At 32.8% G+C, this 21,664-nt stretch overlaps 1 protein-coding gene and 1 long non-coding RNA gene across 3 annotated transcripts; one reads left to right on the plus strand and one right to left on the minus strand.

The window, feature by feature from the left end:
• Positions 1 to 1,296: 1,296 nt before the first annotated feature.
• Positions 1,297 to 2,840, minus strand: LOC111705751 (uncharacterized). Its single transcript, XR_002766074.1, has 4 exons — positions 2,774 to 2,840; positions 2,566 to 2,594; positions 2,216 to 2,270; positions 1,297 to 1,373 (listed from the first exon to the last, which is right to left on the minus strand). It is a non-coding gene; the product is annotated as an uncharacterized LOC111705751 (long non-coding RNA).
• A 1,209-nt stretch (positions 2,841 to 4,049) lies between these two features.
• On the plus strand, positions 4,050 to 21,333 carry LOC111705759 (uncharacterized). 2 transcript variants are annotated; one of them, XM_023478407.1, is made up of 19 exons: positions 4,050 to 4,076; positions 11,662 to 11,734; positions 12,398 to 12,478; positions 12,533 to 12,650; positions 13,417 to 13,704; positions 13,866 to 13,968; positions 14,265 to 14,362; positions 14,692 to 14,782; positions 15,121 to 15,261; positions 15,365 to 16,544; positions 16,598 to 16,739; positions 16,802 to 16,892; positions 16,950 to 17,069; positions 17,139 to 18,701; positions 18,761 to 18,885; positions 19,252 to 19,301; positions 19,359 to 19,438; positions 20,282 to 20,342; positions 20,926 to 21,333. In XM_023478407.1, the coding sequence occupies exons 3-19, from the start codon at positions 12,407 to 12,409 to the stop codon at positions 21,010 to 21,012; spliced, it is 4,410 nt and encodes a 1,469-aa protein (XP_023334175.1). In that variant the 5' UTR covers positions 4,050 to 4,076; positions 11,662 to 11,734; positions 12,398 to 12,406; the 3' UTR covers positions 21,013 to 21,333. The 2 variants fall into 2 exon arrangements, with proteins under 2 accessions (XP_023334175.1, XP_023334174.1); XM_023478406.1 differs by lacking the exon at positions 4,050 to 4,076 and adding an exon at positions 10,070 to 10,299.
• Positions 21,334 to 21,664: the final 331 nt, after the last annotated feature.

The raw sequence follows: 21,664 nt of genomic DNA on the forward strand, positions 1-21,664 counted from the left end.
GATCCTATCTAAATCTGTTTTATCATACCATATCAACCTATCAGATCCTATCTTTATCTGTTTTATCATACGATACCAACCTATCAGATCCTATTTTTATCTGTTTTATCATACCATACCATCCTATAAGATCCTATCTATATCTATTTTATCATACGATACCAACCTATCAGATCCTATCTATATCTATTTTATCATACGATACCAACCATCAGATCCTATCTATATCTGTTTTATCATACGATACCAACCTATCAGATCCTATCTGTATCTGTTTTATCATACGATACCAACCTATCAGATCCTATCTATATCTGTTTTATCATACGATACAAACCTATCAGATCCTATCTGTATCTGTTTTATCATACAATACCAACCTATCAGATCCTATCTGTATCTGTTTTATCATACGATACCAACCTATCAGATCTTATTGTATCTGTTTTATCATACGATACCAGCCTATCAGATCCTATCTGTATCTGTTTATCAAACGATACCAACCTATCAGATCCTATCTATATCTGTTTTATCATACCATATTAACCTATCAGATCCTATCAATATCTGTTTTATCATACGATACCAACCTATCAGATCCTATCTATATCTGTTTTATCATACGATACCAACCTATCAGATCCTATCTATATCTGTTTTATCATACGATACCAACCTATNTATTATTATTATTATTATTATTATTATTATTATTATTATTATTATTATTATTATTATTATTATTATTATTATTATTATTATTATTATTATTATTATTATTATTATTATTATTATTATTATTATTATTATTATTATTATTATTATTATTATTATTATTATTATTATTATTATTATTATTATTATTATTATTATTATTATTATTATTATTATTATTATTATTATTATTATTATTATTATTATTATTATTATTATTATTATTATTATTATTATTATTATTATTATTATTATTATTATTATTATTATTATTATTATTATTATTATTATTATTATTATTATTATTATTATTATTATTATTATTATTATTATTATTATTATTATTATTATTATTATTATTATTATTATTATTATTATTATTATTATTATTATTATTATTATTATTATTATTATTATTATTATTATTATTATTATTATTATTATTATTATTATTATTATTATTATTATTATTATTATTATTATTATTATTATTATTATTATTATTATTATTATTATTATTATTATTATTATTATTTTTATTATTATTATTATTATTATTATTATTATTATAATAATTACCTTGAGAACAGTAAGGTGTTTAGCTGATATTAAACAGTGTGCTGGAAGTAGAATGTATCTTCCATATAGTAGAAAACCTGCATTTTCACTATATTAAATATATATTTATATAATATATATAATATATATATTATATATATCTATATAATATATATATTAAATATATCACGCACCTCTGACCCTTTATTTACCCAATGTCCGGGCGATACAGTACAAACTGGGACCGTGCTCGTGATATCTATATAATATAAAAAATTTGAAAAGGATTAACTAAACCTAAAATCTAACTGCCGATAGAAAATTTTGCCAAAGGTTTTTTTAACATTTATTTATCTTTTAAAAATGTTTTACAAAATTGCATTAGTCATTAGATGATAACAACTGCTGGTTAATGCAATCTATGTATTTTCAGAGTCTCAATTCTCTTCTTCTTGTTTGTATATTATCGATTTTACCGCTAATTTTGAAAAAAGAACGAAAAGATGTTTTCGTGAATTCCATGCAGGAAGCCGGATGTATATATTTTGCAAGCTCCGGTTCACTCTTGCTTTCTCAATCTTTTTCCATGGAATCTGCTGATAAACATAGTTATTTCATTAAACTTCTTTATTTTGCCAAGATTAGAAATAGAAACTTCATTTTTTTAATATTTTGTTTAACATTTTGAACAATTGACCTTGGATATTTCAAGCATTAAATTCTCTTAGATTTAGTTTGAAATGTCAAAGGTTTACACCATCAGGTTGCTAGATATAGGGATTAGAACATTTGAGTTTGTTACAAGAACTCAGTTCCTATAGGAATCAATTAGTAGTAGGATGTAAAATTTACAAGAAATCTTACAGAGGTTTTTTTCTGCAGTTATAAGAATAATAAGCATTCAAATTCTCGAAAACCTTGAAAACATTCTCGTTTTTACCTTTACAGAAAGACTGGATTGGAGCACCATACGAATCTTTCTCCGAGGTCCAAACCTTAGAAATTTTTATTTTATACAATTTACAGCCTTTAACTTTGTCAGTAGTGAGTTATTAATAGATTTTTTTCTGATCTAACAACAAATAGCAAAAAAGGAAATAAACTTATAAAATATCCCTTTAAAATTATAAAAAAATACCTAGGGTAAAAATTTGAACTTATTCTCATATTCTTTAATTTTTATGTTACTTTTTGTTGGAGTAGAACCAACACTTAAAATTAAAATTTTAGCTAATTTTATTGAAAATGCAGTAAAAATTGTATATAAGATCCAATTTTAGAAATAATTACCTCTACGTTTGGATTTTCACAAGAAAAACCTTAAAAATAAAATTGATTATTAATTTATATAATGTTTTCGTAAGGTTTGTCGAGTTATTATTTCAGTGCGGACAATAAAACTGCATAAACATAATCAGAATAATTATGCAGTAAAATAATTATATTATCTTCAAAAATACAAAAAAAAATAATATGTATAAACAATGTTTATAATTACCGAATCCAATGTTTAGGATGTGAACAAGAAACATCCCTGTTTTGAAATAATTCTGGAACATTCTTTTCTGTAATATTTGTGATAAAGGAATTTAAAGCAAAGAAATAATCAGAGCTTATTACTAATACCGACGTAAGGAGCGGTGCGGGGTAAAAAAAAAAAACATTCATTTTATAGGTATGACGTTTCATAGAAAAAATATTTCATAGATATAGATATTTCATAGAATTAGACATTCCATAGAAATAGACATGTAATACTTACAGTCATTTTATAGATTGTAAATATCTATGTCAAACCTGTATAGCGATTGATTTTGATTAAATCTTTGAAACTTTTAAAAATCCTCGAAATTTTATGTTAAAATCCGCTAACTTTTTTTGTTTTGGTTTTCAATGTACTCAAAAAGAACATGTTAGTATCAAAATATGAGATGTGCGCGAAGCGCCCTAAAAGGCTAGTATTTTGTACTTCTAATAATTCTGACATTTTTTCCGGGAAAAATGTTTTAACCATGACACTTATGAGAAATGTAAAAACAGGCCTGAGAACAGAGTTGTCGCTATTGTAGACCCATTCAAAAGACAGGAAAAAAATGTGGATTTATGGAGCAGAAACAAGGAAGGAAATTGACAGACTGCAACACTTCTTGAGATAGAAGAACGACGATATCTTCCTCGTTATTGCTGAGAATTAAAAATGTTAAAAGATACATAGCATGCAATTCTGTAAGTGGACGGTAGCTAGAAATTACTTTTACAGTTAAAACATAAATTCAAAGATGTTGAACTCAAAACATATTTATAAAGGGCTCATACCAAAGGAATTGAATTTTTGTCTCAAAATCTGATTTTCTTATTCCTTTACCTTTGCCGCCCAATGTCGCGCGTAGACTATAGATATTTTAAACTATAAATTCTATTAGATAAAATCACAGGTTTACACCATTAGGTTGCAAAGATATAAGGATTAGAAAATGTGTGATTGTGGCAAAGGTTCAATTCCAGTAAATTTTGTACAGTTCTCAGTTTTGCGATCATAAAACAGAAATAAAATATGTTTATTTAGACTTCTAATTTATTGCAATGCTCTAGATAAGAAACTACGCTTTAATGAAATAGTTTCATCTTTTAAAATTCAAAGTTTATTGCTGTAAAATTACGCATTTTAGGAATTGTTGGAATAATAATTCCTGGGATAAAAGATGATTAAATACAGCCTTTAGTGAATCCAACGTTATTATCGTGAAAACATGTTAGTCACCATATTTTAAGGAGCAAAACTTCCAAATGTTCTCTTTTTGGTAAGCATGCATGTTTTATACCAGAACTCAACATTTTTGACATGCATCTTTTATCCGAACTCAGATTCATAACGTGCTATTTAAAAGATGTTCAGAGTTTCTTAACCCTATTCCCGCTGGGGGGAACTCTCTTGAAAGATAGAACTAGATTGGGAATTACAGTAAGTTGTATCTTGAAACATAGAAACCTGAGAATACGGAAGGGATGGAATCTCTCAACTGGTATCAGGAGCAGATTGAACTATTGGCTTTGTGAACAAGATTGTTTGTACTGCCCTAATATAGATGGATTGTTTGTACTGCCCTAATATAGAAAAATTGTAAACGCCAGAAACCAGCATACCATTTTAGGAAGCGACTGACAAGAAGGGTTTTGGAAGTTAAAGCACAGTCTTGTGGAACAAAAAATACGATTTGTTTATTTGAAAATAATCATTAATTCATTTTTGTTCAAACATCTTCTCTTTTAAAAAGTCTAAAAGTTGCATAATCCGTGCCAGTATGCAACACATACTGTATATGCAGTCCTTCTTACTGTCTATCCAGAGCTGAAAACTTTAGAATGGTGGATATCGAGATTAATGCTTGATCCTCTCTTTTTCCTATTATCGAGACTAACCTAATCTTGTACTTGTATTCTGAAAAGTGTATAAAATTTAACCAATTAGAGTCGCGTATATGAAGCCGATAAACTTGAAATTTTGAGCGCCATTTAAGATTATATACAGAAACGGGAGGGACCCTCTAATTTTTAAAAACCAGTTTTGATTTTTTCTCTACTATATCCAAGAAAGAACGGTTTAAGAAGAAAATCAAAAGTGTGTCCATTGGATACTCAGATTAAGTAATCAAGATTAAGGATATCTCATTCTAAAGTTTTCAGCTTAGGCTACCCATGTGTAGAGGCGATCCATGCACGTTGTATGCAACAAATGATAGCCTAGCAACATCGCAGTGTTAAAAGAGATATTCGTTCTATTTAGTAAAAAAAGCAAACATCATTAAAGGGGCTTGTCCGATGTAATTCAAATGACCCCCCTTTATTTCCTCTATTTTACGAGGAGATGCGTACCATTAAAATATTAATCTGAGGATAATGTGGAAGATTAAGTTGTTTTTTGACTTAAAAGTGCAAAATTTTGATAACTCGTTTCTGAATCAAGAAATATCCAAATCACATTTTGTGGAGCAGCTAGAAATGCAAATAATCACTAAAGTTTTCAAAACAAAAACATGGTGATTTTAATTTAAAGTAAATTCAATAAAGCTTTTAAAGGTACTGTTGTGTATCAGACATGCCACTCAGTTGAGGGTCACCTGACGTTTAAAGTCCAATTGATCAAGATTCTGTTTCTTTCAAAAATTGATTGTATAATTAAAAATATGGAATCATATTAACAGTCTATAAGCTTATGCCAATTCGTTTGTGTTTTCCAAGATTTTATATTACGAAGAACCTGTAAAAAAATGGTTTTCAGAAAAATAAGTTATCTTTGTAATATTGTATTCTAAAGGAACAGTAAACCTCATCATTATTACCAATTGATGATCGAAATAAATATACCATGATCCTGGATGCAAAGGATCAGATGCAATTATTGAAACATTGACTATAAATATGTTATCACTGAAAGAATATTATAGTTTGTTATAGTCACTAATAACGAAACATATTAGATATATCAAAATTATAAGAAAATTCCGAAAGTGCTTATCATAACGTGTAGAATATGACTCTAAAACTACACAATATGGACTGCAAAAATTGTGCTAAATTTTGCATAATTTTAAATTTCGTAAAAGTTTTAAAGATCTGGACGGTGGCATTCATGAATATTTTGAAAATAGGGTTCTCTAAATTAAAGGTATTATATGGAGGAAAATGGGGGCGGATAATTTGGAAAAGAAAAACTAATGAATCATCAAATTTTGAAATACAAATGAAAAGAGGAGACCAAATTGATGAAATTAGTTCAGGGAAAACTAAATAATTTTACGGAAACCATACATTCTCTGCCTGCCATGTCTATCCAGCAGAATATAGAGAATCTGTATTTTCTCCCGCATTTTCAAGATCCGTGAAGGGCAGTTGACATCAAATTCTCTTCATTGAATTTTCATAATTTTTGCAACCACTCCCTTTAAAATTTTTCAATTGAAATCAATAATTTAGCATATCTCTCATCAGTCATCATCATTATTTTGAGTGACCAATCCTTAATTTATAAATCATCAATTAATCAATTAATTACTCCTAATAAGCAACATGTTTAATCAAAAATCAAGGGGTGGAACCTATCCAGGAATGGAATCTCTCAAGGGGTGGAACCTATCCAGGAATGAAATCTCTCAAGGGGTGGAACCTATCCAGGAATGGAACCTATCAAGGGATTGAACCTTTCTAAGGATGAAATTTTTCAAGGGATTGAACCTTTCAAGGGATGGAAACTATCAAGGGATGGAACCTATCAAGGGATGGAATCTATTAAGGGATGGCATCTAGCACGGGATGGAATCTGTCATGGGTGGAATTTATCAAGGGATGGAACCTATCAAGGGATGAATCTTATCAAGGGATGGAATCTAGCATGGGATGGAATCTGTCAAGGGTGGAATTTATCATGGGACAGAATCTATCAAGGGATGGAACTTATCAAGGAATGGAATCTAGCAGGGGATGGAATCTGTCATGGGATGGAACCTAACAAGGGATGAAGTACATCAAGGGATGGAATTTATCAAAGGATGTAATGAATATCGTGTAACACTATATCTGTAAATTGAACTAAGTTGTACAATAATAATTATTTACGTTTGTAAATAGCTACTTGCATTGCGATTAACCTAACCTAGCTACGCCTGTAAATAAAACCAGTATTGTCATTAGCTTAACTACGCATGTATATATAACGCCGTAAAACTTGTAATTACGTTGATTAAATTAACTTGTAAGATAGAACCCAAAATGCATTCAGTTTGAATAGACTCTGCTTTCATTACAATGTGAGAGTAATTAATTCTTGTTTGGCAATCAAGAAGCGTCCTAAATCACTCTCTTAAAAGATAGAACTAGATTGGCAAGTACAGTGAGTTGTACCTTGAAACATAGATAACTGAGAATACGGAAGGATTTCTGAATTGTTACCATATTAGAAGCGTCCTGAATCACTCTCTTGAAAGATAGAACTAGATTGGGAATTACAGTAAGTTGTATCTTGAAACATAGAAACCTGAGAATACGGAAGGGATGGAATCTCTCAACGGATGGAATCTATCATGGGATGGAAACTATCAAGGGAAGGAATCTCTCAAGGGATGGAATCTCTCAAGGGTTGGAATCTCTCAAGGGATGGAATCTCTCAAGGGATGGAATCTCTCAAGGGTTGGAATCTATCATGGGATGGAAACTATCAAGGGAAGGAATCTCTAAAGGGATGGAATCTGTCATGGGATGGAAACTATCAAGGGAAGGAATCTCTGAAGGGATGGCACTTATCAAGGAATAAAATATGACAATGAATGGAACCTGTCAAAGGATGAACTTATCAAGGGATGGTACCTTTAAAATGAAACCCATCAAGGGATGAAACCTGCCCTGTACCAATGGGAGAGGGGGGGGACATATGAAGGGTAGGAGGGGGGACCCATTAGGGGGGGGGGTGTACCTATAAACGAAAAGAGACCTATTAAGAATGTATATTAGTTTCTGAACAAATAATTTTGAAAAAAAAAATTATTAGTCTTTTAAGTTGCAAGTGAAAAGATTATTTAACAAAAGCTATTTTAAACATTTAAAAAGTGTAAATATTGATTTAAATCAGTGTTTTATTTGCAAAACTGCAGCAAAGGTTTATCTTTGCATATACATTGTATATTTAATATAAAATGTTTACATAGATAGAAACTGTTTAATTTTAGCAAAAATATCTATCTAGCTAACATTGAAGTAAATCCTAGATCTTTCGGAGCTTTATTGTTTTGTGCAATGTACAGTTGTACAGTTGTACAGTTTTGAAATTAAAAAACAACACAGTTGTAAGTTGTACGATTGCACAGTTTTATAATTAAAAGGTTATAAATTGTACAGTAAGTCGTAAAGTTTACCGTTGTCCAGTTTTAAAATTGTAAAGTTTTCAATTTTTAAACTGTACAGTTTACAGTTATACAGTTGTAAAATAGTAAAGTTGTGCAGTTGTACAGTTAACCAGTTTTTACAGTTGTACAATTGTATAGTTGTACAGTTGTAAAGCTGTAGATTTTTATTGTCGGACAGCTGTGCATTTGCAATCTTCTGAAGCTATGCAGTTCCGTTATTATAATTTCACAGTTGTAGAGTTATAGTGAAAAATGAAAGCTTGAACATCTTGAGAGCGCAAGGTCGTTCCACTCACCCCGAGTGAAGACTAAACTTCTCCATACAGTCACTTAAAAAAATACTTAAAATAAACATTTGAAATTTTCATAACGCCCATGTATAAAGAAATGGGTTAAATCACAATTTGGAACTAATGTCCCTTGTATTCATGCTTCTTCATTCCTTCATTCCTTGGACATTTAATGATTAGATAGATGACTATGTGAAAAGTGCAATTTTTGCACAAATGCCAATATTCAGGCCTGTAGTAGAAGCCCCCGCAGATTATAGACAGTTACAGACACTGTAAACGTAATTTCACCTTTCAAATTTAAACCTCAAATTCACAATGGTACCCTTTCAACCGATTCACAATAGTACCCTTTTAACCGGTTCACAATGGTACCCCTTTCAACCGGTTCACAATGGTACCCTTTCAACCGGTTCACAATGGTACCCTTTCAACCAGTTCATAATAGTACCCTTTCAACCGGTACACAATGGCACCCTTTCAACCGGTACACAATGGTACCCTTTCAACCGTTTCACAATGGTACCCTTTCAACCGGTACACAATAGTACCCTTTCAACCAGTTCACAATAGTACCCTTTTCAACCGGTTCACAATAGTACCCTTTCAACCGGTTCACAATGGTACCCTTTCAACCGGTTCACAATGATACCCTTTCAACCGGTACACAATGGTACCCTTTCAACCGGTTCATAATAGTACCCTTTCAACCGGTACACAATGGTACCCTTTCAACCGGTTCACAATGGTACCCTTTCAACCGGTTCACAATGGTACCCTTTCAACCGGTACACAATGGTACCCTTTCAACCGGTTCATAATAGTACCCTTTCAACCGGTACACAATAGTACCCTTTCAACCGGTTCATAATGGTACCCTTTCAACCGGTACACAATGGTACCCTTTCAGCCAGTACACAATGGTACCCTTTCAATCGGTTCACAACAGTACCCTTTCAACTGGTTCACAATGGTACCCTTTCAACCGGTACACAATGGTACCCTTTCAACCGGTTCATAATAGTACCCTTTCAACCGGTACACAATAGTACCCTTTCAACCGGTTCATAATGGTACCCTTTCAACCGATACACAATGGTACCCTTTCAACCGGTTCATAATAGTACCCTTTCAACCGGTTCACAATGGTACCCTTTCAACTGGTACACAATGGTACCCTTTCAACTGGTACACAATGGTACCCATTCAACCGGTACACAATGGTACTCTTTTAACCGGTACACAAAGGTACCCTTTTAACCGGTACACAATGGTACCCTTTCAACCGGTACACAATGGTACCCTTTCAACCGGTACACAATGGTACCCTTGCCACCGGCCGTACAATGTGTTAAAATTAGATTTCTAAAAAATACAAATTTTAAAATTTGTTAGCCTTTGCTACCCCCAGGGCAGCCATGGGTTCCCTAAAGAAATTTCAGCCCATTCGGTCCAGCCGTTTGGGCGGCTAAAGGGAACACATATACGTTTTATATGTTTTATTATATAGATGAAATCCTGAAAAATGTTTATAATAATCATGTTTAAACATCCGTGAGATAAGAACGATATTTACAAGAATGTAAATCTTTCCTTTCAGTCTTCTCCGTCCCCCCGGAGAACAACACTTCTTCGTATTTTCGGAGAACAGCACTTCTCCGTAACCCCGGAGAACAACACTTCTCCGTAACCCCGGAGAATAACACTTCTCCGTCCCCCCGGAGAACAACACTTCTCCGTCCCTCCGGAGAACAACACTTCTCCGTGACCCCGGAGAACAACACTTCTCCGTGACCCCGGAAAACAACAAAACATTTCTCAATCTGGTTTTTAAAAAGGTTTTTTTATTTTATTAAGACATAAAAAATCCACCAAAAAAAGATCATCCAGTACTTCCTCAAAAATATACACTTGCAAAACTATATTTAAATGATAAACTATCCTTTTAAAAACGTAAGAACACCGTTTTCTTTCTCTCTCCAACCCAGAAAACCAAGGTCAGGAGAAATTTTTGGAAACTGTCTGTCTGTTTGTTTGGATGTCAGATCATAACCGATTTGCCTCAAATATTAATTGGAAAGCTAGGTATGACCAAAGGAATATTCTTAATGTTGAGTGGATGAACTTCAACTTAAATTTGCCGGAAATTCCTCCTGACCTTGGTTTTCCGGTCTGGATAGAAGACGATGTTTCTCAAGGTTATAATGCAAGGAAAGTTAATTGCAGTTGCATGTACTCTGCGTACATATTGAAACCAGTTCTCTCTGGACGGAATTTGTAAACAAGAATAGATGCATTAGTGTTCGTTTAATATCCGAAAAGATAAAAGCATTTAATTTTGATAATTTTGATAATTCACATATTAGTTTCCTATGACCAGAATATTTTATTGATTTTTTATGTGAAAGATGGATCCCATGTCAGGCTTCGACATCCGTTTTGTGTTTACATTGCCGCCCAGAGAAAGTAAACTGCAGTTCAAAATAACTATCCTTGCATTATAACCTTGGTAATTCTGATGTGTTTTATTTTGTAGAATTATCCATTAGTTCAAAAAGTTGTTACAAATGTATAGTTTTGAAGAAGTACTGGACGATTTTTTATCTTATTTTGTTGGATTTTTATCTTTCTCTTTGCGAAATGACAGGAATACTTAAAAAAAAACACCCACCCTGAGTTTTCTAAGCTCTACTAACTTGCAAACTGATGTGTCGTTTTAGAGTTTTGATATTTGAAACTTTAATTTCTGATAGATCAAATAATAAAAAAATCATTACACCATCATGTTGCAAAGGTTTAGAAATTAGTAAATTAGAGTCTGAGTAATCACTTTCTTTAAGAGAATAAAACTCATAAAACTTTTGTAGATTTTTAGAAAAAAAGTTTTTGAACTGAAAATTTCCCTTTATAATCCCTACAGAGGGTCATGGACGCTACCCTTGATTTGGAAAAGTATAATAATTCAAACGTATTGAGCAATTGCAACAAACTCAAATGTTCCTATCCTTAGATCTTTTCAACCTGATGATGTAAACCTATGATATTCTGTGATATTTCAAACTTAGATTATTTGATCTAACAGAAGTCGTAGTTTGAAGCATCTAAGGTCTATATGACATTGGGTTGCAAAGATATATGGATCAGAAAATCAGAGTTTGTGGAAAACCAAGACAAAAATCTAATATCAAAATGTTTTGCAGAACTTATGTAACCTATCTTCTGCCACACCTCAAAAAATGCACTTTTAGCCAAACAGAAACAATTCTGATCCAGGTACACAAACAATACAGACTATTCAATAATTAAACTTGTTGTCAGGGAGGGGGGCTTAAAATTTATTTTCATTCCGGTGGGGCTCAGCATCCGTTGGGGCCTAAAAAACCCATGAAAATTGAATAGATTTCATTGATCCATGGCCCTTTAAAGAGGAGACTAAGCCCCCATAGCCTCTCTCCCTGTGTACGCCTCTGCTTGTTGTGTACGGATGTTTTCTCCATAAAAAGAAAACGAGAATAAATGCTTTAAGACATTTACTAAAACACACCAATTCTAAAATAATTTAACTCAAACTAAGAAGTGATCATATATTTTATACTTTTATGTTATTTGTATTTTGCTTGTTTGTCTGGGTCCATCGATCGATCCCACAATTTTTGAGGCAGTTTACATGACCCAACTTAAACAGAAAAATCCGCGAAAATTTTTGAACGATTAAAGATTGCGACTTTTAAAGTTAAATGCTAAAATTGTTGACTGAAAAAGGGACACGAAACGCCCTAAAAGCCGAGTTTTAAGTTTTAAACTTTTACAATGAATACCAATGATTGTTTATTGATGATGAATAATTTAGGATTAGAAAACCAATTATTGTTTATTGATGATGATTAATTGAGGATTAGAAAACAAATGACTGTTTATTGATGATGAATAATTTAGGATTAGAAAATGGCGGAAGACGACGAAAGGAGTTCTAAAGAGAAGAAACCATGGGACGTTTTCTATTCTTCAACAGACGAAGTAAAAAATTAAAATAAAAACAAATTAATTTTCATTAATCATTTTTATTTCTAGGCAAGTTCAGCATCAGAAACAACAACAGAGCAATGGCAGCAGGCCTACAGAATTCTCAAGGTTCTCACCATCATCATCTGTTTTGCTGTGGTTCTTACAGCTGGAATAGTCACAAAAGGTATAAATATCCAACCTAACACAGATATCCTGAAATCCAAATCTTGGTTTTTTGAATTTTGGGATCAAGCATTGATCTCAACCTTATATAGACTTACGGATTAAGGAATTGAGTTTTTGACACAAACTCAAATTCTCTAATCCCTATATCATTGCAAATTGATGGTATAAACCTTAGATATTTCAAACTTAGATTATTTGATGTAACAGAATTCATAGTTTGAAATACCAGAGGTCTACAACATCAGGATCCGGAGAGATAGGGATTAGAAACCATAGTTTGTGGCAAGAACTCAGTTCCTTTAATCACTCTTCGATATCACATAGTACCCTGCAGTCATTGAACCTCAAATTTTAAAGTGTCCACATCGGATATCAAGATCAAGTGTTCAAGATCAGTGTTACTCAACACAAAGTTTCGAATTCTGAGTTGGAAACTTATGTGATGACTACTCATAATCCAGATTGACCATGATATTCACAGTAGACACTTTTAATTTGAGGATCTATAAAAAATATACTTTTCCATATCTTCATTTTAATTAATCCTACCCAGATCAAAGCTCCCTTCACTCCCCTAATTGGTAACGATAGTACTATGAGATATAGAGAATACAGATTAAATTAATCTGCAGAATAACAAAATATCGGGATCAAGTATTGATCTTGATATCCACAATGCAAAGGGTCCTTAAGCTCTGCAGCTGATTTAAATAAAATCTAGAAAACCAACATATGAAAACATCATCATAATTTTTTTTTTTCAGGAGCAACATTCTTTATAGTAAGTCAGATATCTGGAGAACCTCTAGAGTACTGTGACTCAAACGATGTGACCAGGACATCACAGATAAATCCTACTGGAAAAGTTGCCTGGGTCTGGGCTCTTTTCTTTAGTTACTCCATGCCTGAAGTCCTTACTTTCCTCACATCCTTGAGAACAATAACAATGAGAACCAGTTCAACACCTGCTGTTCTAGAGTTCCTTATTTGCCTTGGATTTGAAGTTCTTCATGCAGTTGGAGTTACTATTTTATTCTTCTTTGCGCTTCCAGGTAATAGTTCAGTTGCAAGTTATAAATTCTTAGTGACGTTTCATAACTAAAAGAAAAAATAATACAATGAAAATTCCAATCTTTTTTTATTTTCACTGTAGAATGCGAAACAAATAATTAATTTAAAACTAGACAATCGCAAAATAAATTATGTTTTAAAGGCATGGATTCAATCCGAGGGATTATGGCTACTAATGCATTATGCATAATTCCAGCAATATTGAAATTGTTCATCAAACAAGATATCAAAATAGGAAAATTCAGGTAATGTTAGAATTCAGTCTAAAATTCCAAATTAAACCAATTGAAAAACTACAGTGAGAACCAGAAAACTCTGGAATAGGAAGATTTTAGACTTAAGTTATGACTTAGTTCAATGAACACAAGTTGCAACAATTGTGCAGTGTAAACAGACACATTTAATTAAATGAGTGATAAGTTACTAGTTTAAAAGTGAAACTGTCTGCTTTAAAAAACGCCAAATACACTTCAGTATTGCTTGAATGTCGTCTTCCTATTCCATAGTTTTAAGGTTCCCACTGTAATGAATATTTGTTTAGAGTTCCAGATATTGCTTGCAAGGTGTTGACAGTGTTATCTCTGCTTCTACAGATTTCAGCTTTAATAATATGGCCAATAGTTTCTCAGACTGAAATTGGTAAAAGCAATTCAAATTTTGTTTAAAATATTCAGCCTTAAAGGGGCTGTAAATTTTAAGGGAGCCTCCCTTCCTATGTACGGTTCACAACAGCGCCCTTAAGAGTTTTGTCTGGTCCAGTATTAGATATTCATGGTTTTGAAATCTGATTATTTCACTTGTGGGATTTCGACAAAAGTGACTTTCCCATTTCTTGCTGTAGCAACAATGGATAAATGATTAGAGTTAAGCACTTTTTAAAAAAGAAAACAATATTACTTTCCATATTATTGATCAGATGAAGGTTTCAACGGTACTCTTGTGAATAGTGCAGGTTCATCTATTTCTAGAGTATTCCTGGGCGCTTCCGGTTGGTTTATTTCTGACATCTTTCGGATGGTGGGAGGCTTTCGTGGATGAAAAGGCCTTCTCACCCTCAAGGTAGTTAAAAAAGAAGAGAGTCAATAAAATACATTTGCTTCTGTAAATAGTTATAAACAACCTCGTGTAATATTTGAAGACCTGTAATTACCTAATTTTCAAACATTTCTCTTAAATTCCATGAAATTAGGCATGAAAGTTCAAAATATATTTCTTACAAGCTTTATTCAAATTACAAGTTTACAAGTAAGCAAAGAAAAACTGTTAATGGACAGTTTCTCTTTGTTTTAATGTTATATGTGTATCCATGCTGTAGAAATCGAAAATTGAAATCGAAAGCTGTTTTCATTGTATTGATATACATACGACGACGACTGTAGATTTTAAATATATTTCAGTAAACTTTGGTTAGTGAAAACAAAGATGTGTGATGGAGGAGCCAGAGCATTTACCTACACCCTAATAGCACCAATAAAGATCGGAGTAATGTTTCTGGGGATGATCCTGTATATATCAATTTCAAAGATTTTTACATTGAGGAAAAACCATTTATCTATTAATGCTTGAAGATCAGTTATTTTCTGTGAAATTAATTTTCTTTCTAAATTTATCAGGAATTTTATTTTGAAAATGGTTTTCTAGTGAGTTGTTTTCTGAGATAGGAAACTCATTTTCAACACAGCAATTTACTTCTTCTTCAAATAACATGGATTCCCCAATTTTTGAGCAGACCCTCAATTCATATGAACCTGCTTATGTGTTTATTGTGCAAGCCATTTGTGCCTGGGCAGGCTATTTGTTTGCAGACTTTGCCTGTAAATACGGAATCCAGCTACAAAGCTTTTCATTCCCATTGACCTTGATTACACCATTGTGTGTAATCATTCTGTCGAAGATGTGTGTGGACCGCCAGGCTAACAGTTGTGTTTATCAAGGTTCAATTCCTTCTCACATGTTTTATGAATGTCCAGAAAATAGTAGCACCTTTGAATGGATTTCCTCCAACTATGCTTGGGCTTGGATACTGTGGTTTATCTCCCAATGCTGGTTGACAGTTCATATATGGTTCCCCAAAAGTCAAAGACTTGCTAGCACACCACAGATGTTTGGAACTCCATACTTTAATTCCCTGGTCCTGGAACAATCCCTCATGCTGAACAGGAGATGTGATGATGGAAAAAACACAAGAAGATTTGACTTTAAAACAAAGCATTTTAACCAGTCCTACGCTGCGCCAGCAGAGAAACCGGTGAAACAAAAGAGAAGGAAAATTTCTGCATTTTCGGACCAAAATAAGGACTTTGAGGGAGTTGAACTAGACACAACAACAAGGATTTATGGCTGTGCAACCATGTGGCATGAAAATACAGAAGAAATGTCTGAAATGCTGAAATCCATATTTCGCATAGATGAAGATTATTTTGCCAGGTTTATGGCAAGGAAAGTTATGGACATAGATGACCCTGACTTCTATGAGTGGGAAACCCACATTTTTTTTGATGATTGCATGGAAAGGTCATCTGAATCTAAAGATGAAGTAATTGTAAACCAGTTTGTACGTCTTCTGATTCACATGGTTGATGCCTGTTCAAAGAAATGGTATGGCAAAAGAAACTTTCAGGTGGATCCCCCCGAAGTATTTTTAACTCCCTACGGCGGACGTCTGATTTGGCATTTACCTGGAAAAACTAAGATTATTTGTCATCTGAAAGACAAAAACAAGATCAGGCACAAAAAGAGATGGTCTCAATGTATGTACATGTATTACTTTTTGGGATTTCAGTTGATGGACAACCCTAACCTTACAGAACAACAGAAAGAGGTATTTTGTTTTTTTTAAAATAAGGAATTGACATTAATAGCATGCATAAACAGGTTCGAGCTGAAAACACATTCTTACTAGCTTTGGATGGAGATGTAGACTTTCAGCCAGAAGCTATTATCAAACTGGTTGATCTAATGAAAAGAAATCCAGACGTTGGAGCATCATGTGGAAGGATTCATCCCATTGGATCAGGTTTACATTTTAAGAAGTTATTTTCAAACTTGCCACAAGTTTTTACTCTGTTCTTTTCTTAGGTTACATGCAATGGTACCAGATGTTTGAATATGCCATTGGTCATTGGCTCCAGAAAGCAACCGAACACATGATGGGCTGTGTTCTGTGTAGGTAAGCAATTTTTTCTACAATAAATATTGACTAAGCTTTCATGCTTTTCTTTTTTAGCCCTGGTTGTTTTTCACTCTTTCGGGCTAAGGCTGTTATGGATGAAAATGTAATGCACAAGTACACCACCATCGCAACCCAACCTAGGCACTATGTCCAGTATGACCAAGGAGAGGACAGGTACTAAGTATCAATTGCAAAATATAACTATTTTTCTGAATTTGTTTTCAACAACATACATTTTTTAAGGTGGTTGTGTACTTTAATGCTCCAAAAGGGTTGGAGAGTTGAATATTCAGCAGCCAGTGATTCTTTTACTGCATGTCCCGAAGGATTCAAAGAGTTCTACAACCAAAGAAGAAGGTGGATGCCATCCACAATAGCCAATATTGCAGATCTTTTGGGTGATTTCAGAAATGTCATTAAGAACAATGATGATATTTCTTTCTTCTATATAGTGTATCAGATTATGATGATGGTTGGCACAATCCTAGGGCCAGGGAGTATCTTTCTCATGCTTGTTGGAGCATTCAATGTGGCCTTCAAAATATCTAATGTGGATTCTCTTTTGATAAACTTGATAATAGTAGTCATCTATATCTTGGTTTGCGCATTCTTCAAATCTGATCATCAAGTATTTGTGGCTATGGTGCTAAGTTTAGTGTATGCAATTATCATGATGGCTGTACTGGTAGGACTGTGTCTTCAGCTGAATGAAGATGGACTTTTGGCCCCCACGAGTCTTTCTCTAATGTTTGTAGCTGGAGCGTTTATTCTTGCAGGCATCTTGCATCCTCAAGAGTTTTGGTGCCTACCCATGGGAGTGATTTACTATATCACTATACCATCTATGTACTTGCTTCTTATGATCTACTCCATCTTTAACCTGAACAATGTTTCTTGGGGAACAAGAGAAGTTCCAAAGTCTGCAGCTGATGTTGCAGCAGAACAAGAACACAATTTAAATGAGGCCAAAACTCAAGCAGCAGCAAAAGAAAATGGACTTCTTGGCTATTTTCAATCCCTCAATGATACCAAGAAAAAAGGAACAATTGAATTTTCATTTGGAAACATTTGTTCCTGGTTTCTATTCACCAATGATGATGATAAAGATACCAAGAGAGAACTTATGATGATTGCTGATAAACTTGATAGAGTTGAAAAAGCACTGAACATTAAAGACATGCCCAAGAAAGATCTAACAAAAGAAACGGAGAAACCAAGTAAACCTGATAATCCTGCCCCTGCTGTGAAACGGGTTCAGATATTTGAGGAAAGAAAACCGGAGAGAAATGAAATGGTAAACCCATACTGGTTGGAGAATAATAAGGAAAACAATGAGAAATGCCCCTTACTCATGAAGGCAAAGAAACAAGTCATAAATCCAGTTGAACTTTCTTTCTGGAATAGTTTCATAGAACAGTATCTTAAACCTCTGAATGAAGACAAAGAAGAAAAGAAGAGGATCAGCGAAGGCTTGAAAGATCTACGCAATCAGATGGTAATGTCATTCCTTATCCTGAATAGTATCTGGGTTGTTACTATTTTCCTGCTGCAACAGAATAAAGATACTCTGTTTATTAAGTGGCCTTGGGGAGCTAAAGATCTTATGATCGAGTTTGATAGGGAACTAAGCTCTAGCTCAGCTTCCAGGGTTAGTGAAATAGAGATCAAACAAACTTATCTAGAGCTTGAACCGTTAGGAGTAGTATTCATGGCTTTCTTTGCTGTAGTTATGCTCATTCAAGTTATTGGTATGATCCTTCACAGAATAATGACCCTAGGACACATCGTATCTTCGACTAAACTCAGGTTTGTAGATTACATTCAACCATCATCAATCTGAATCCAAGTCAATAAGTTGTTTTTAGATCTCATTACAATGCCTCAGAGTTTTTGGATGAACACGGAGCTCAAATCATCAGAGATATACAAAGGACACGTCAAGGAGAGGCAACAACAGACATGGAAGAGGCAGTAGAACAAACTCTTCAAAGTAAGTGGAAACAAAGGCTATTTTTTACTTGATACAAGCTGCTCTAATAGTGATGTTCTGTACAACCATAAAAGATTTGGGACACTCTTGAACAGAAGCAACATTTTTGACATAAAAAATGCTTAATTTGCTGTTAATTACAGATCTCAGCATTGAGATAGTTGAGAAATATATTGAACTTTCCAAACAAAATAAATAAATAATTAAATTCCAGAAATATTCATTTTCAAGTGCAAATACGGGGGGGGGGGGGATTTAATGCCTTCCCTGAAATTATACAGTTGTAAAATTTTACATTTTAAAGGTTAATTAAAATCTAATCTTAAAAAACTATAATTAAAACTAAAGGAATACTTAAATGTCTAGATATCAATAATGGGGATGCCAATGAACTCCGTCGGTTGAGCAATGTAGGGGTAAGTATTAAACAATTTTAGTAAATGTAAACCAAATGTTTTACTTTGTTTGATTAGACCATAAAGAGGAAAGGGGGAAGGTTTGCTGAACCAGAGGTAGTTTCTGAACTTAAGAGAAGACACACTCAGTATGGAAAGTAAGTTTAGCAAAATTTAGCATTTAAGGACTTATTTTTATGGGATGTAATTTGTTTTAATATACCTTTAAAGGAGGGACTGTAGACGGAATTTCATTTGGTAATAAAGTTCCATTTAAGGAGGGTGATGCCCATTCACCAAAACAGTAGCATTGAAATCTGATTCTAAGTAAACATTAAAAGTATCTTCTTTCCACTGTCTAATTGGTCTTAATAAAAAAATAAAAAAATATTGTGGAAGGAATATTTTCAGTTAAAATGAACTTAATTCTTTTATTACCTAATATATTCTGCTCTTATCTTGGATGTAAGAAACACAAATTTTATAATTCTGTCATTACCATTCTTATCAAGTATCGAAATAAATATTAAATGTTCTATGAAATAAAAAGCTTTTGCTAAATGGTAATATGTTGGTGGATTTCGATGAATTAATAAAACTGTTTAAAGTTACTACTTTAAGGAGGTTATTTAATTTTAAACTTCGAATTTTTATTCAAGAAAATTTCTTCTTAAGAAACAAGTTTATATGTCAAAGAAAAGTTTTCCTCTCTACTTTAAATAAAAAAAAGATAAAAGATCAAAATACCTCTAGATTATTGGTTACAAAGAAAAGAGTCTTTGCCACAAACTCTGATTTTCTATTACCTAAATCTTTGCAACCCAATGTCGTAGCCCATAGATATTTCATAATATAAATTCTAGTATATGACATATGATCCAAGTCTGAAATTTCAAAGGTTTTTCCCAACAGATTGGAAACATATAGGGATGGTAAAGTTTGTGTTTGCGGCAAAGACTCCTTTCCTTATTGAATCTAAAAAAATCTGTTTTTTTTTCTAGGAGAAAAGCCACCATGAAACAAAGAGGTAGAGAGAGACCCAACCATGGAATTATTATACAGGTTAGTAAACTTTTTTATTTTAACATTATTTACCCCCTGGGTAATATCCTGTAAGTAACCCAGCGGGGGGGAGGGTGCAATGTAAAAATTTTGTTCAACTCAGACGTTACATTTTGGCCGGTCATATGAATTATAAATAGTAATCATAAACCATTGACCAGTGTGTCTTAAGTTTTGTACCACGGAAATGTTCTTAGCAGCTTGGTTTAAAGATTCTAAGTTCTCTAAGATTCTCTAAGATTAAAGAGACTGTAAGCGTAGATTCAAGGAACCCTCTATGCAAAGAAGGCAATGTCCAATTCACAATGTCCCCCTGGAAACCTTTATCTGATCAAAACTGTAAAAAATATTGTAACTTTTTTAGGTTTAAAAGTGTTTAATTATGTGTTTTCTTGCAGTAAAAATGCGCAAGTCATTTTTGTAATAAAACTACAATTGAAACTAATATGTTTTCAAACTTAAAAGACAAAGCTGTTAAGGGTACCATTGTTAATCGGGCATTGTTATTTTTGCATATAGGACCACTTCAAATTTCACTTACAATTCCTTTATTGAATAAGATACTTATTTCCTGTTTTATCAGGAGGAGGATGAAGAGCCGGAGAAGGTTTCGATCGGAAGAACTAAATCCAAGATTGATCCAGATGGAATTAATGAAAGATATGCTTAGTATCCTGTCAGATCTAATCCTAATCAGAGTATTCATAAATTAAGACCAGGAGGTTTTGGACAAATTATTTGTAAACAAATTTTGTGTCACTCACTGCTAAAAGCCATTATTTCTTCGATCAGTGTACTGCAGATCAATAAAGTACGCACAGAAAACTTAGTTTAGGGTGGTGTAATTTTCATGCATTTCAAGCAATTGTGATTAATTAAGGTTTGTCCTATTTAACCTTCCTAAATTTAAGGAAACTCTATTTTTATTTAAATTTGTAAATGTATATATACTTTAGACTTCAATAAAAGAACATGTGTTTTATAAAATTTATTGAACTTTAAACTAATTTAATATGACATAGTGTCGAGAAGATTTAGAAAATTCAAATTCATGCAAATTTAAAAATTATGCTTATGATATTATTTATAGAAAGGATTTACAATCGTGATTTTATTCTTCTATATATATATATATAGTATAGTTAGTTGTGAACATATGTAAACAGATGAATGTTTGCTTATCAACCCAGCAAAATCTGGTCTTTGCATGTATATGTAGATTATAGATGTTTTCAAATTTAAAATTTTTTGGGGGGGTAAAAAAATTTCAGTCAAATTTAAATTGATTTTTATGATATTCAGAAAAGGTTTGTATTTTATTT

The sequence above is a fragment of the Eurytemora carolleeae genome, unplaced genomic scaffold (genome assembly GCF_000591075.1).
Source record: "Eurytemora carolleeae unplaced genomic scaffold, Eaff_2.0 scaffold578, whole genome shotgun sequence".
NCBI classification, from domain to species: Eukaryota; Metazoa; Arthropoda; class Copepoda; order Calanoida; family Temoridae; genus Eurytemora; species Eurytemora carolleeae.

Coding starts and splice junctions, on each gene's coding strand:
- LOC111705759 (XM_023478407.1), top strand. CDS start 12,407: ATGGCGGAAGACGACGAAAGGAGTTCTAAAGAGAAGAAACCATGGGAC. Junction 14,363..14,691: donor AGTTTCTCAGACTGAAATTG/GTAAAAGCAATT, acceptor ATCTATTTCTAG/AGTATTCCTGGGCGCTTCCG. Junction 18,702..18,760: donor GTATCTTCGACTAAACTCAG/GTTTGTAGATTA, acceptor AGTTGTTTTTAG/ATCTCATTACAATGCCTCAG.